Source organism: Mustela nigripes, chromosome 3 (assembly GCF_022355385.1).
Source record: "Mustela nigripes isolate SB6536 chromosome 3, MUSNIG.SB6536, whole genome shotgun sequence".
Lineage (NCBI taxonomy): Eukaryota > Metazoa > Chordata > Mammalia > Carnivora > Mustelidae > Mustela > Mustela nigripes.
The window spans coordinates 107355514-107371429 of NC_081559.1; the positions used below are offsets into that span (position 1 = coordinate 107355514).

General features: G+C 38.2%; 1 protein-coding gene across 1 annotated transcript in view; it reads left to right on the top strand.

The window, feature by feature from the left end:
* CNTNAP5 (contactin associated protein family member 5) overlaps positions 1–15916 on the top strand; it is an 831640-nt gene that overhangs the window by 657966 nt on the left and 157758 nt on the right. Inside the window, exon 14 of the mRNA XM_059394484.1 lies at positions 9271–9427. Coding sequence (XP_059250467.1) covers positions 9271–9427 — 157 coding nt within the window. The remainder of the gene's footprint in view (positions 1–9270; positions 9428–15916) is intronic.

Consider the following 15916-nt stretch of genomic DNA (forward strand, 5'->3'; position numbering starts at 1 on the left):
TATATATGTGTGTGTATATATACACTAATAGAATAACGTAAGACTTAAATATATATAAGTCTTACGTTATTCTATTAGTGTATATATACACACACATATATAAAGGCAAGAAAGGCAACTGCAGAAGAGGATTAGGAATGACTCCCAGAGCAACCACTCAAGTGCCTGCTACAACTGTTTACATATATGGGCCAGAAGATAGACAATTACTTGGGCCAAAAGAGGATTGATGTTTCTTTATATTTTCCTCATCCACCTATATTTCTCTTTTTTTATGTTTCTAACCGAATTGTAAATCCTTTGAAAGCAGAGCCATTGACCTTTCTATTTAGTTCTTTATAAGCCCTACAGAATATGTTTATGTGGTTTTTATCTAATTTGTATTATCAGTTATTGTCACAATAATGTTATCCAGCCAGGTGCCAAAGCTTACTGGAATACAGCACTCAGTGCTTATTCTCAGCTCACACGTTTGTGCATCAGAAGTGACAACTGTGCTTCATGTGTCTCATCCTGAGGTCCAAGCTGGACAGTCTGTTACTCCCTTGACATGTTCTTATGGTTATGTCAGAGAAGATCCTCAGAGGAAAGTGGAAACATCCATAACTCAAGGTGTAGACTCTGAATGGACACACTGCCATTTCTCTTCACATTCAATGGGCCAATGTAGCAAGAGCAAATCTAACATCAAGGAGACAGAGATATTTACCATCAAACCACTATAACATATGTTTACTGATCAGTGTGGACATTTTTGAAGCTGTAAAAGAAATGAACACTGGAAGTCTTTCTGTTGGCACAATGAGCTTACCAGAATTTATGGCTATGAGCATACTACTTGTAAACTTAGAAATAAAATGAGGAAAAAAAAATAAAAACAGTGACAACAGTTCAAAATGGTAGCACTGTCTCTGTATATTTACAGAACTTTCCAGCTTCATGCTGAGTTTGTTTGGAATTGTGTTTGGAGTGTTTCTAGTGGTGGCAACCGCCAAATTCTCTTGGCTGTGGCTGTAGTTATCACTGGGAAGCTATTGTGTTTATTGTGTTCTCAGTTATCAAGACTTTAATTTAAGCAATTGCAAGATTAAGGAAGGATCTCCAATTTGAATTCTGTTCAAAAACTCAGTGATTAAGCCGTAAAAGGGTGCAGGTAACCTGCATCATGATCTGTTTTAAATTTCTGACATTAGGAAAATCATAATGTGAAATTAAACATATACAGCTTGGTTTTCTGCTTAGGTGTTCTTTTATTTTATTTTTTTTTTAAAGATTTTATTTATTTATTTGACAGAGAGAAATCACAAGTAGATGGAGAGGCAGGCAGAGAGAGAGAGAGAGAGAGGGAAGCAGGCTCCCCGCTGAGCAGAGAGCCCGATGCGGGACTCGATCCCAGGACCCTGAGATCATGACCTGAGCCGAAGGCAGCGGCTTAACCCACTGAGCCACCCAGGTGCCCCTTAGGTGTTCTTTTAAACTTATTATGATTTTTCTGTCCTTAAGCTCTGTCTCTGTGTATATCATATAAAATGTCTCACTGGAGGAAACCTGTACTTATGCACTAATTATCAAAACTCATAGTTTGACCTTCTATAATGCTTTAAATTCATATATATTTTTCTGATGCTGTTTGGAAAGGAATTAATATGGGCTTAATTTCTGAGGTCAAAAGTGAGGATAAGGATTTTTCTTCATCTGAATCCTCTTACTTCACTGTCTGTCTTTCAATCTGTATGTGTGTATCTCACACACACACACACACACACACCCTCTCCAAGCTGAAATTCCCTTTATAAAACATTCTATAATATACAATATGCAGTACATTTCCACCTTCTTTGGGCTCAATTGTGAGAATTATTTTCCAAGTTTATGTTGCAATACCTTCTTGATAATTAGAGTAATAGGAGCTTTGTGTTAGTCAATTTCAATGGGATGTAAAGTACACACAGACATTTCTACATGAGCCCAAGGATAGAGACAAGCTGTAGAGTCTTGGACTTCATCCCTGCCCTGTCTTCCTTTTTTTAATTAGGGAAGGAATGAAGTCCAAGACTCTAAGGCTTGTCTCTATCCTTGGGCTCATGTAGAAATGTCTGTGTGTACTTTATATCCCATTGTGACTGACGAACATGAAGCTCCTGTGACTCTAAGTATCCCCAAGAAAGTACGGACAAACCTAAGTCTACATACCCTGCATGGTCTAATATGTCAAGTAAGTTACATGATGGTCTGCACGATTTTCTATTTTAACTTATTTGTCAAACACCCTAGCCAGTTTTTGGGAAACAATTCCAGTTCTAAGAAATGGATGTTTAAAAAAAGAAAAGTATAAAAGAAAACTGAGAAACTCAGAAAGGTACAGAGCTTTTGAAAAGCAGTCCAGCTACAGGGCATAAATTGTGCCTCTTAGTATGTGTGCAGTCTTTAGCCAAACCAAGTATACTTGTGGCTGTCTTGCAGAAATTCGTGGTGGGGTCATCCTGGAAAGTTCTAGCAAGCAATGCTAACATTAGATTCTGCTGTGGCATTATTAGTGTCTATGAGTGAGTAGTAGTTAGATTTATTTAGGAATGTGTTGTCTTTATTTTAGTGATTATGAGAGATTACCCATGACTGGCAATTTTCTTAGCTATCACTTAAATCTACCCATATGTATTTTGTTGAAAGGCCCAAGTTTTGTGTTTGTGTTTTGTTTTGTTTATTTTTTTATTTAGTCTTTTTGGGATTTGGGGGCCCTAAATTTTTTAACCATGTATTATTTCCCAACATGTCAGAGCAAGGTAGCATAACAGGGATTAAACCCATGGACTCTTGGGCAAGAATACTTGGATTCAGGTTCTGACTCTGAACTTTCTAATTGTATGGCCCCAAGAGGGTATTTTAAACCTTCTCTGCCTCACTCCCTTCACCTGTGAAGTGAAGGGTAATACCCACCTCCTAGGATAGCAGTGATGATGAAATGGGTTGATATGTGTAGAGCACATCAGAATACTGCCTGTAACTTAGCACATGCTCAGTAATGTTTCCTATTGTCACCTTTATAAGCCTCATGACAAATGATTGATCTTGGTCTGGTGATATTCTATTTGATATTAATAAAAAGCACCTTTTGTGGTTACATACTGCCACACACTGAGGTCATTCACTCTAAGCCATTAACTTTCTTAGGAGGGTTTTTTTGTTCAATATATATATGATGGGGGTGCCTGGTGGCTCAGTGGGTTAAGCCTCTGCCTTTGGCTCAGGTCATGATCTCAGGGTCCTGGGATCAAGCCCTGCACTGGGCTCTCTGCTCAGCAGGGAGCCTGCTTCCCCTCTCTCTCTGTCTGCTTGTGATCTCTCTCCATCAAATACATAAATTAAATCTTAAAAAAAAAAAAAAAAGATGAAAAAGTGTTTCAACAAAAAACATTCTGAGAAGATTCTTTTAAAAAAAATGTATATATATGATGAATTTTCCTAGACTTTGTTGTGTGCATGAGGATACATAACAATAATAATTCCAAATGCATAGAAGTAATGCAAATGAATGCAATTTCTCAGTGATTTTTTTTCTAAACCTTGCATATGGAGGACCTCACCACCTCTCTGAGGCCTCTGTGTCTACTGTTGAGGTCCTGGTGGTGCCATACTCCAGAGGGATCGGGTCCTCCCAATATTCTTTTTTTTTTTTTTTTTAATTGTGTTATGTTACTCACCATAAAGTACATCATTAGTTTTTGATGTAGTGTTTTAAGATTCATTGTTTAGATATAGCATCCAGTGCTCCATACAATACATGCCCTCCTTAATACCCATCACTGGGTTCACCCATTCCCCCACTCCCTTCCCCTCTAAAACCCTCAGTTTGTTTCTTGGAATCCTCAGTCTCTCATGGTTCATCTCCCCATCCAACCACCCTCCCCTTCATTTTTCCCTTCCTTCTCCTAATGTCCTCCATGCTATTCCTTATATTACAAGCAGAAGTGAAACCATACGATAATTGACTTTTTCTGCTTGACTTATTTCACTCAGCAAAATCTCCTCCAGTCTCATCCATGTTGATGCAAAAGTTAAGTATTCATACTTTCTGATGGCTGAGTAATATTCAATTGTATATATGGGCCACATCCCACATTCTTCTCTTAGGTTTTCTTGTGGAAGTCTGCTGTAAGAGGGGCAGTGCATTTAAACACTGCTTCTTTGATAGGAGTCTGACCCCTAAAATCCTGTAGCCTCAGGCTTCAGAAGCACAAAGCATTATGCAGACCTTCTTTTCTGGGGTGCATAAACCCTGCCCCAACAGTTTAGAGTTCTGATCCATTAAGTGATATTAAGTATGTCTTTACCTCCAGGATGCCATTTGCATTCTTCTTCTTCCTCTTCTTCTTCTTATTTTGTCAGAGAGAGAGAGAACACAAACAGGGGGAGTGGCAGGCAGAGAGAGAAAGAGAGAGAAGCAGGCTCCCTGATGATCAAGTAGCCCAATGCAGGACCCTGGATTCATGACTGAAGCTGAAGGCAGATATTTAAACAACTGAGCCACCCAGGTGTCCCGCCATTTGTCTTATTCATACCTGCCCCATAACTTTTGTGTTATTTCTGTGTTAATGAAAATTTGCCTTGTGAGTCCTGTCTCTGCAGCAAGTCAGAATATACATGCCCAGTCTCCTTGGCAGCTGGGATGCAAGCATGTCACCTCTGCTTCCCTAATGAGACACCTGTATGCAGCTCTTACTGGAGGTGAGCACTGGGAAGCAGGCTCTTCATGGAGCTTCTATTCTGAGAGTTAGGATCATTGGCCACAGTAACTTCTGTCTTTGGGGGGATGACGCCTATTGACCCTATTGACCTGTAGAGGAGTGGTTGTGGCACTGGCAGCATGACATCTTTGGCTGGGTAGGTCTCCAGTATTTGACTTTCAAGGCTAGTGAGCCAGGCAGAGTTCCCTTCGCAGGCCAGTGAGCAACATGGTAAGCCCATTAGCCAAAAGCCCATTTCTTCCCGGGTCATGGTTCTGTGGCAGCCTGATATCTTCTTAATTATACCCTTTGCCTTGGAACTATCAGAGTGAATTCTTAGTTTGTAGCCAATAATCTAATTTAATACATGTTCTATTTTGCCTGTTTTCTGCTACTTTTTTTTTTTAATTGGACAGTCCAGTTAGAGTTTCCTCAAAATTTTAAAAATAATGGTTTGAGAACCAGCTGATAGATTTTAGGAAATCCCTTTATTTTACATTGATCCTATAATTCCTGATTCTTTATACTGAATGTTTCCTTTGTTTGCTGTGTTATCCTCCAGATAGCCAGCCATTGAGTCACTTGTTCCTGCCCTGAAATTTTGCTCAATATTTTAATTATTTTTTCATCAGTTTTTATCCTGACCATTCTAAAACTGCAGCCCACACTTCCTTGCAGTCTACCTTACCTCGGTCTGCTGTATTGTTTCCATACCTCTTCTTCCTTTTTAAATGTGAAATTGTTATTGGGGTGTGTGGGTGCCTCAAACAAACAAACAAAACAAAAGTCACTTTTGCATCCAACTCTTAATTTTGGTTCAGGTTATGATCATAGGGTTGTGAGATCAAACCCTGTATCAGACTCTGTACTGGGCATGGGGCCTGCTTAAGATTCTGTCCCTCTCTCTGCTCCTTTCCATCTCCTCTCTCTGTCACTCTCTTTCTCTCTCAAATAAATAAATAATAAGAAATTATTTAATTACTATTATTGTCTGTTTCCTATAATTACAATGCAAGCTTTTGGGACATGTTTTCTTTCTTTGTTGGTTTGCTTTGTCTTAAACTGATTTATTCCAGCTACCTAGAATAGTTCCTGGAATATTATAGATCTTCAGTAAATATTTGGTGAATGAATGCATATTGAGATATGTCTATATCTGTATAATTGTGTTTTGTGACTTTACTTTTTTTAAACACCTGGTCAGGAGAAAATAAATTCAATTTCTCCAGTGGCTGAAATGTGAACCTAAGGTATAGATTCCCTACCTGACTATATCATTAGAGTCATGAATCAGGGCAAGTCCTATCCTTTTTGATCTTTGGCTTCCTTGTTCGTTATGCTCTAGAGGAAAACAAACATAAAAATGGGACATCTGAGAGGAAAATTTAGCAATGATTCTCCTGCTTTCAAATATCTGTGTGTGTACATGTATTTTTCTACTCTTTTTCCTTTCTTTCTTCTTACTCATTGACATGCATTCAGTTAACATAATTTAAAACCTTTATACTAATCTCTAGACATGAAAAGGGGACCCCAAGCCTCAGTTCTGTAAGACAATGATGGATTTGAAACAAAGCAAAGCCTCAAGTTGCTGTGAAACTTCTAGAGGCTTAAGATACCAAATGAGAATTTGTAAAATTCCTAGAAAGCAACACAGATTCCAGAAGCTGTACGCAAATTGGTTGTTCGGAAATCATACCATTAGTAATGATGCTATTAGTATGATTACAAACTTGGTTTAGCTCATAAGCAAAAATAATTCATGATGGTATTGAACATTATTATTTGATCTGAACTAATGTTATGGGGAAGAATCCTGGGCAGTGCCAGAAAGATGTAGAGTTGGGAAGATTTCTTCTCATGTTTTGGACCCAGACCCAACATTGGTAAATATATTCACATTTAAAATGTTTTACTGTTGTGTTCCCTGGACTCAAACACTTGGAAAATCTACCTAAATTTACTCCATTCCCAAAAGTAGTGCCCTCTGCCCTAAATAAACCCACCAGCTCTCTAGGCCACTTGAGTGGCTTATCTAAGCTAGAATTTAGAAGTAAAACAATTCATTTGAACTACTGTTCCATGATTTATAGGGAAAATGGACTTAAACCATTGAGAATTAGTATTTAAAAAGAAGGGTCTGGTAAACAAATACTGTCAACTGGAATTCTAGCTTAAAAGATAATAAGGGAGCTTGGAACATTTTAGGCAGAATCAGGTGTGTTATTTTGGGTTTTGTATGGTCCTTCAAGCTGTCCTCCTTCGAACTCAGTAACTCTAAGATACTTTTGCTTTTCACAGTATCTTCCTGAACTTTTCGTTATGACCTACTGTTTCATTTGTCATTTCTCTTCCTACTTGCCTCAGTGACTTTCATAAGTATATTAGCACAGAGAGCAATCCAGAGAAAGTTGTTGCTATCTGTGCATACACAAATAATTTGTAAATTATGTGTTTGCAAATCAGGAGTTGTATGCACAATTAAATCTTGACTTGGCAAAATTCCAACCTAGTAACATCATCAGACAAGCATTGTTCCATTTTAAAATGGTGCATCGTTAAAAATGATCCCTATTAAGCTTTTTTTTTTCATTTTTTAGTAATCGCATGTTAAGTGCCTGTTGTATGCCAAAAATAAACAAAACAGCAATTTCCAAAGGGACCTGGACCTAACTCCATGCAGCCTGATGATGTATAACACCTCCATCTCTCCCTACAACCCGTTGCTTGGATACACTATCATCTTCTGAGTAATAATTTTAATCTACTGAAATATTCCCAATCATAAAAGAAAACTCCAACAGATTTTACTAAACTAAGCTTTGAACAAAACAAACAAACAAACAAACAAAAAGGAAGAAAGAAATTGATAAACACAAGACTCCAAAGTAGTTTTCTCTCAACTACAGAAACCAGAAATCAGTTTATATACCAACTCTGTATGGGTTAAATATACCTTCAGAAGGAATTATTTGGCCCTGGCAGTATTGATCGTCAACAGGTTTTATTCTTTTTCCTTCAAATCTTTGAATTTGAAATATATAACTTCTCTTTATTTTTTTAAATTAAATTTATTTATTTTCAGCATAACAGTATTCATTATTTTTTCACCCCACCCAGTGCTTCATGCAATCCGTGCCCTCTATAATACCCACCACCTGGTACCCCAACCTCCCACCCCCCGCCCCTTCCAAACCCTCAGATTGTTTTTCAGAGTCCATAGTCTCTCATGATTCACCTCCCCTTCCAATTTCCCCCAACCTCCCTCTCCTCTCTAACTCCCTATGGAACTGGAGGAGATTATGCTGAGTGAAATAAGTCAAGCAGAGAGAGTCAATTATCATATGGTTTCACTTATTTGTGGAGTATAACTTCTCTTTAAACAAAGTAGAAGCTATGGTAATCCAGGGTTCCAACACTATTCCTCCACCGTAGTCTCCACTTGTCCTCAGAGACTATCAGAAACTGAGAACTAATGTCAGGTCAGTCTTGGCCCTCATGCTGTTGCTTTTCCTTTAATAGTTTTATAATGAAATTAATTTCTGTATCTGTATCTTAAAAATATTTGGTCTGCAATTTAGCCCAGTTTACTCAACTAGGATAACTGATTTGAGTTTGTGACCCTGCCTGAACATTGTGATTGATCCTCGTCCTACTATGTGAATACTTTTCATGAAAGTGTTTTTATGTCTGTATCTGATTATATCTATAGATACAGATATAGATATAGATGTATATGTGGATATATGTGTGTGTGTGTGTGTATACATATAGAGAGTTTTGTATACATGTACAGATACATATAGATCCATATACAGGATGACAGAGGGAAAGAGAGGAAGGAGGAAAGAAAGAAAGAAAAAAAGGAAGGAAGAAAAGAAGAGAGGAAATGAGAAAGGGAGGATATATACAGATATGCATATATATATTATGTATATGTAATATGTGTAAATATGTATTTTTCTTTTTTGAAAATTAATTTAATTCTTTTCAGTGTTCCAAAACTCATTGTTTATGCACCACACCCAGTGCTCTGTTAATACATGCCCTCTTTAATACCCACCACCAGGCTCACACAACCCCACCCCCAAAACCCTTAGTTTGTTTCTCAGAGTCCACAGTCTCTCATGGTTTTTCTCCCCCTTCGATTTCCCCCATCTCACTTATGTTATCTCTTATGCTCCACAAGTAAGCAAAACCATATGATAATTGGCTCTCTCTGCTTGACTTATTTTACTCAGAATAATCTCCTTCAGTCCCATCCATGTTGATGCCAAAGTTGGGTATTCATCCTTTCTGATGGAGGAATAATATCCCATCATATATACAGACCATATATTCTTTATGCATTCATCCGTTGCAGGGCATCTTGGTTCTTTCCACAGTTTGGCAACTGTGGCCATTGCAGCTATGAATATTGGGATACATATGATCCTTCTTTTCACTACATCAGTATCTTTGGGGTAAATACCCAGTAGTGCATTTATTATTGAAGACATTTCCATGTAAGTTTTTGACACCCTCTGCAAACTATCTTGTCTTTCAGATGGAACACCATTTACCTGGTGGATTGGGCGGTCCAATGAAAGGCACACTTACTGGGGAGGTGCCCCACCTGGGGTTCAGCAGTGTGAATGTGGCCTGGATGAGAGTTGCCTGGACATTGAACACTTCTGCAACTGTGATGCTGACAAGGATGAATGGTAATTGGGATTATGATCTTTCTGCAGTTGTGGGGGAACCACTTTAATTGATGCACAAAATTTCCCCCAAGAGAAAAAGACATGTTGAGAAATTCGATATAAACTAGGTATCCCTGTTTGTGATTGTTTTTAACTTTGAGAATTGCCAGGTGTAGTACTTTTAGGACTTTCACTGAGGCTTGCAAAATAAAACACATTGTCACATCATCACCTCCTTATAGTCTGAACATTCCATTTTGTACAACAGAATGAAATGTAATACTAAGCTTTGTGACTTATCCAATGTTTCTATAATGTGTGGACTATATGTTCTGGGATAGAGTGTGGGAGATAAGGATGTGCAATTATACAGACCATATTTTCCCAATGATGTGTCAGTAGCCAGCCTACCTTATCATAGAATAGAAATATAGCAAAGAAATATATATTTATTGAGCATCTACTTAATCACAAAAAACCCTTATTAAGTCCGTATAATTTTCCCACCTTTGCATCTTAAGATTGAGAAATACAGTTTATAGAGAAGTTAAATAATTTTCCCAAGGTTGTACACATGTATTAAGTGACAGATCCAGAATTTGAACTCAGTAACGGCAGGGACCAGGTCATTCTTGTTCTCCCATATCATGTTGCTTTTGTAAAATGAAGCTTAGTTTTTGGTTCTCAAATCCATAACATCTACTTTGCATTTGTCCTCGAGGTGAACTGCCTGTTTTTTTTGTTTGTTTGTTTGTTTTACTGTATTATGAAAATAGGCATAGAACATTTCTAAACCTGCTTTTGTTTTCACTAAATTTAAGGCATTCTTTAGTTTTGGTTTTGTAATTTTGCTTGCTTCATAAAATTCTGCTCAATTATAATGAAAAATTCCTATGTCAAGTTGCTCTCAACCCACCTGATTTCCTTTTAACTACTTCTTCTTCACTGTTTAAATTGATAAGAGCAGGGACTGTTTGATGAAGTTTAAGGTAGAGTCAAACTCTCAGTTCAATCAGAAAAGAGCAAACACTTGCCTCCCCTGGGTTCTGCTAAATGGGCCACCTCTTCAGAATGCTATAGGGCTTCTAGGGCCCTGAGACAAGATACCTGGATGCTTTCTTCTAACCTGAAAATCTTACTATGAGTAAAATCAAACAAAGTCAACTAGACTTAGTTTGGGCTTCTCCATTCCTCGGACCCCCACTTTACCCTGCAGAGCCTTCTCTCAAAACATCATGGAGGAGTGCAAATATAACTCATATTTTGAATGGAGACCATGTCTTTTTTAATGTTATATTCCTCAAGATCTATTCCTTTTACAGTAGAAACTCAGTGGCAGTTAGCTAAATACGTGAATTTAGAAAAATTTTAAGGAGGAAGGGTGATCACAAAATGTCTCCGGCAAGCTTGAGAGATGTGTGTGGGGAAGTTAAATGATTTTGTTGCTGAGAAAACATATTCAAAATGATCTGCAACCAGTAGCTTAGATTAGCTCATTTTGTGAATTCATTAAATCCCCTTCTCTATGCTTGATATCAGAAATGTATCTACGTATAGACCTGAATGGAAACAACTTTATTTCATTAAGTATAATCAGGGAAGTTGATATGGGGCAGTAGAATATAAAGGGAAGGGGAAGTGTTTCTCCTGATTATCTTCATTCCCTTTTGGCTGAATTCTTGATTTTTGCTCACTGTTTTATTTACTATGGTGTGGCCCTTTCCATACTGAACACTGCCTCAGTGCATTTCTTTGCTAAGGAACAACCAGCCAGGGCTAGCCTTAATTTATTGGGCAATTAGGGGCAGTGAAGGAAAATGACATCACAATACTTAAAAGTGGAAAATAAGCCACCACTCTGATGAGCTTCCACAATGTCTCTTCTGAGACTTCCCACTGGCCATCTCTTTTACTCAGAATCCAGCCTCTTCTTCCATTGAACTACTCACTATCTTACTTACTCTGACCCCTTTATATGTTGACTTAACTTTGTCATCTAGGCTGTACTCAGAGGAGTGTTTCAAAATGTCCTTTCTGTCAACTCTGGTGCCATCATACCTCTATCAACATAGAGGTCATTGCATATTTCATAACCCTTTCTAGTTCCTTTACAGTCGGGGAAAAGCTCTATTATTTTCTACTTTCTGTGGCAAGTGACCTCTATTAGGGGTAGCAACATTTAATTTTAGATATAAATGTTTTTCAACAATCCACATAACTAGGATCAAGAGAAATGATCTGAACTTCCTTTTGTAAAGATTCCTACTTCACTGTGACTCGAATAACATGTTGAACATCTCAGGGCAAAAGTCAGATGAGGTCAGGGAGTTCCTTGTGTCATTCTTATGAAGGAGCAGAAGCTGAGATTTAACTCTTCTGAATTGCACTCATTTGTATCAGGACAGTCACAGGTTGGTATACATGAATCTGAAAAATACTTTGTTATAGAATCAATTGTACTTACCATTCCATCTGATATTTACTCATGTATCATTGGCTTACTGCATGCATGGTCTTTGCCAGTCAAGCAGTCTTTGGTGCAGAGAAGGTCAAGGGCATTACAATTTCTGCCTTTGCAGAACTCACAGAACAGTGAGAAGGAAAAGAATTAGTTAGCAATAAATGTACTGTGTAATGAATTTGGTAATAAAGATAAGTGTAGATATGCCCAGAACTATGGTGGATATAGACTGGGATGTGGCAGTTAGGTTTCAAAGAACCAGAGAAAGCTAGCTGAAGTTAGTGTAGTATAGTTAGGCGGAACTTCCATTTAGTGTAGTATAGTAGGGCGGAACCTCCACATGCTCAGACAGGAAAATGTGAAATATAGAAATCGCTACTTCCCCAGAACAATCTGTTGTGATTATTGCCCCATCGTCAGGTGGGGAATTTACAGGAGAGGAAGACAGGAAAGAAGACCAAATCCAGATCAAGAAGCTCCTTGTATGTGAACCAATAGTGAAATCCCTTTGTCTGTGACAAGACTGTGAACACAGAATATCCTTTGCACCAGGACACCTGGCAGAGTCTTGTGGAAATGCATTCATTACCTATCTATTTAGGTCTATTATTTACTGTAGAAGGGGAAAGTACAGAAGCTTACACAGTTGTGAAATAGTCTTTTTCCTCTTTTATTCTCCCAAGCACACTCTCCTAAGCTTGCACGTGGTCAAGCGGGCATTCCATACATTTCAAGTTTGTGTTTCAGTCGAGCATGCTAATATCTGCTAATATCTCTGCTATTTCTATGTGCTCCTCAGAAAACTCAAATATATTTACCTTGTAAAATTCCCTCAAGTTTCTGCTCTTGATAATTTTTTGTTATTATTATGTTATGATAGTCACCATATAGTAATCATTAGTTTCTGATGTAGTGTCCCAAGATTCATTGTTTGCATATAACACCCAATGCGCCATAAAATATGTGCCCTCCTTAATACCTACCATCAGGCTCACCTAACACCCCCCCCAAAAACCCTCAGTTTGTTTCTTAGAGTCCACAGTCTCTCATGGTTCTTCTCCCCCTCTGATTTCCCCTCCTTCATTTCCCCCTTCCTTCTCCTTATGTCCCCCATGCTATTCCTTATGTTCTACAAATAAGTGAAACCATATGCTCTTGGTAAAATTGATCAGAAAACTGATTTGGGCTAGTAGAGCATCTAGCAGATAGTAGTTTGATATATTACAACTCCTAGGTAGTATTGTCGCTAAAAAATATCACCTATCATATACCAAAGTGTTCTTGGCATTTTATATACTACACCTCATAGCATCATCCCACCACCCTTGAGATAGGGCTTATCGTCTCTTTTCCCCAGAAAAGGAAACTGAGGATCTGGCATGGTAGGTGGCTTAGTTAAGGCCATGTGACTAAGGGGGCAGAGTAGGATTCTGCTGAATCCCAGGATGTTCTTGGTGACTCCATGGAAGGAGCCACCGAGTTGAGATTCTGAGTTATGACAGTGGGTGAGGATGCCAGAGAGACCTCTCCCAGGGCTTCTACAATCACATCATGGTAGCCTCTGGGTTTCTTTGTGCTGAATCAGGCTGCTCAGGAGAAGCTTAGCCATCCTCTCAGCCTCTGGCAATTGACAATAGTTTATTCTGTTTTAATCAACCTCTGTAACTGAATAAATTTGTGCTATAGATTTAAATAAGACCAAGTAAATGAGAAAAATGATTATGGGGTGGGTGAGAGGGAAAGTGAGTCAGCTCAGAAGATGGAGGTGGATGGAGGGGAAAGAAGAACTTGATGAACACAAAAAGTGTGACTTCTTAAGAGTAAAGGAAGTGTCAGGTAGGCATTGGAAATCAAGTATACTACTGAGCTGACATCTCCAGAGGGTTCAGATCCAGCCAAAGAATTGAACAGTAAGAAAAAGGAAATAAAATGAGAAAACTTGAAATGAGTAACAGTTTTACAGTCAATGATTGTTTGCAAAGGAACTTGTCTTCAATCTGATGGTTCAACATATAGAAATCCTGCCAGTTGGGTGTTTTCTGACCCCATTACTTCAGACTGATAGACTGGAGAATAGCAAAGGACACTGGGGATAGCTCTAGGATAGAGACAGACAGTATAGGATATGGGGTTCTGTAGGGTGGGAAACTGTCATCTATGTAGACAGATCCAAAGGCTGGTTCTGGCAGCAAGTTGGAGGAGGCTGGGAGATCTTTCGAAGTGAGCCTCTTTGTGGTGGCCTCTGGTCCTAATGAGGACTTCTTTCAGCCAGACAACCAAGCAGAACTGAGACAAAGCTCTATTGCTTAACAGTGAAACATCTTTTAAAATTTAGTCATAAGGAAGTGAAGATATTTTTATTTGATTTTCAGTAACTTTGTTCTTTGCCGCTTGTTCCTTAATACACCCTTATATAAAGTAATATGGTATAAGACTGGAAGAGAAAATGATGTAAGCTTTAAATTCTGGTCATCTGGTCATCCAAAAAAGGGAAGCTATTATTCTGTTTCTTAAAAAAAAATGTAGGCTATTTTTAGTTTTATTTTTTTGGATATGGAATCCTGAAGCTTCAAACTACTCTTTAGCCATTGATTCTGCCTCTCTACCACAGAGAAATTATTTAATAAATGGTGTCACATCCATGAATGAACAATTGAATGACTTCTATTAGACATATTTTTACTTTTCGTAGGTCAGGCTATGGTCATTCCAGGATTAACTGATCTTTATTTCATTGTTAGCTCTTACCCATCTTTTATAACCACTCAAGAAACATTTACCCAAAGTTTAGCCTCAACTTCCCACTGCGCATTCATTTTCCTTCTGACTATCAAAGCATAGTTGGAAATGGCCCCTCTGCTCCAAAATTTATCTTTTTTTCCCCCAAGATTTATTTATTATTTATTTTGAGAGTGAGAGCACAAGCAGGGGGAAGGGCAAAGGGAGAGAATCTCAAGCAGACTCCCCACAGAGCATGCCCCGATGAGATGTAGTGCTCAATTACACAACCCTGAGATCATGACCTGAGCCGAAATCAAGAGTCAGACACTTCACTAACTGAGACACACATATGACCCCTCCCCAAGGCTATCATTTTATACACTTGCCTTCAACTTTTCTCTTTGGTAAATACATGTCTTATCCCTGACCTTCATGAAGATCCTTCATGCCATTCACATGAGATTTATTGAGACAGTTGCCCTTAGGAGGAAGATGCTGGATACATCCAATGGGTTTAGAGTTTGCTCACATAGGCTGTTCTTTGATTTCTTAGATCTTTCTTCAGACTTCGATTCCTGAGGTTCCCAGGCTTGCTGCAGTGAGAGTGCTTCATCCTTGTTAGTGTCCTAAGATGGGGCGGGAATCCTCAATCCTGAAACAAAGGAAAGGATCACTTCAGAACATACTAAGGATCTGCATTTTTATTTAGTTAGTTAGTTAGTTAGTTAGTTAGTGAATGAGTTAGTTAGTTATAACCTCTGCTGGTTGAATTTTATTATTCATGAATCTGCTTATGAGCAGTTCCAAGCCCTGTTAAGTTTTGGAAGTGTTTTGTTCCTAGCAGGCCTTAATTATGAAAGTTTTATCTAGATTCTAACTCTTCAGTGAATTTCCACATGCATCCAGCAATAGAATCAGGACCTGAACCTTGTGTTAGAGAGAAGTATGCATGCCACATGGCAGGTCCTTCATGTACTAACTGCTGAGAGAATGAATGAGATAATGAATACATGGTGTTTTTTCCTTTCTCCAGATACTCTCTCCCTGGCCAAATATCTCCATCACTTGCTAGTTATAGTCTGCTGTTCCATTTGTTACATTTCCACTTAAAATGTATGTCCTGGGGCAACTTGGTTTTGGCTTGTTTACACTAAGTATCCCATGACTAGACACTGGACTGTTTTTAGACAGAATGTTTTATGGTGTATCATACTGGAGATAATTGAAGGTATTGCATAACAAGAAAAAAAGAAACAATACAAAAATGGGGAAAAACTTATATCAGAGGTTGATTATTCAAAACCAATATATTACATCATTATTTTATA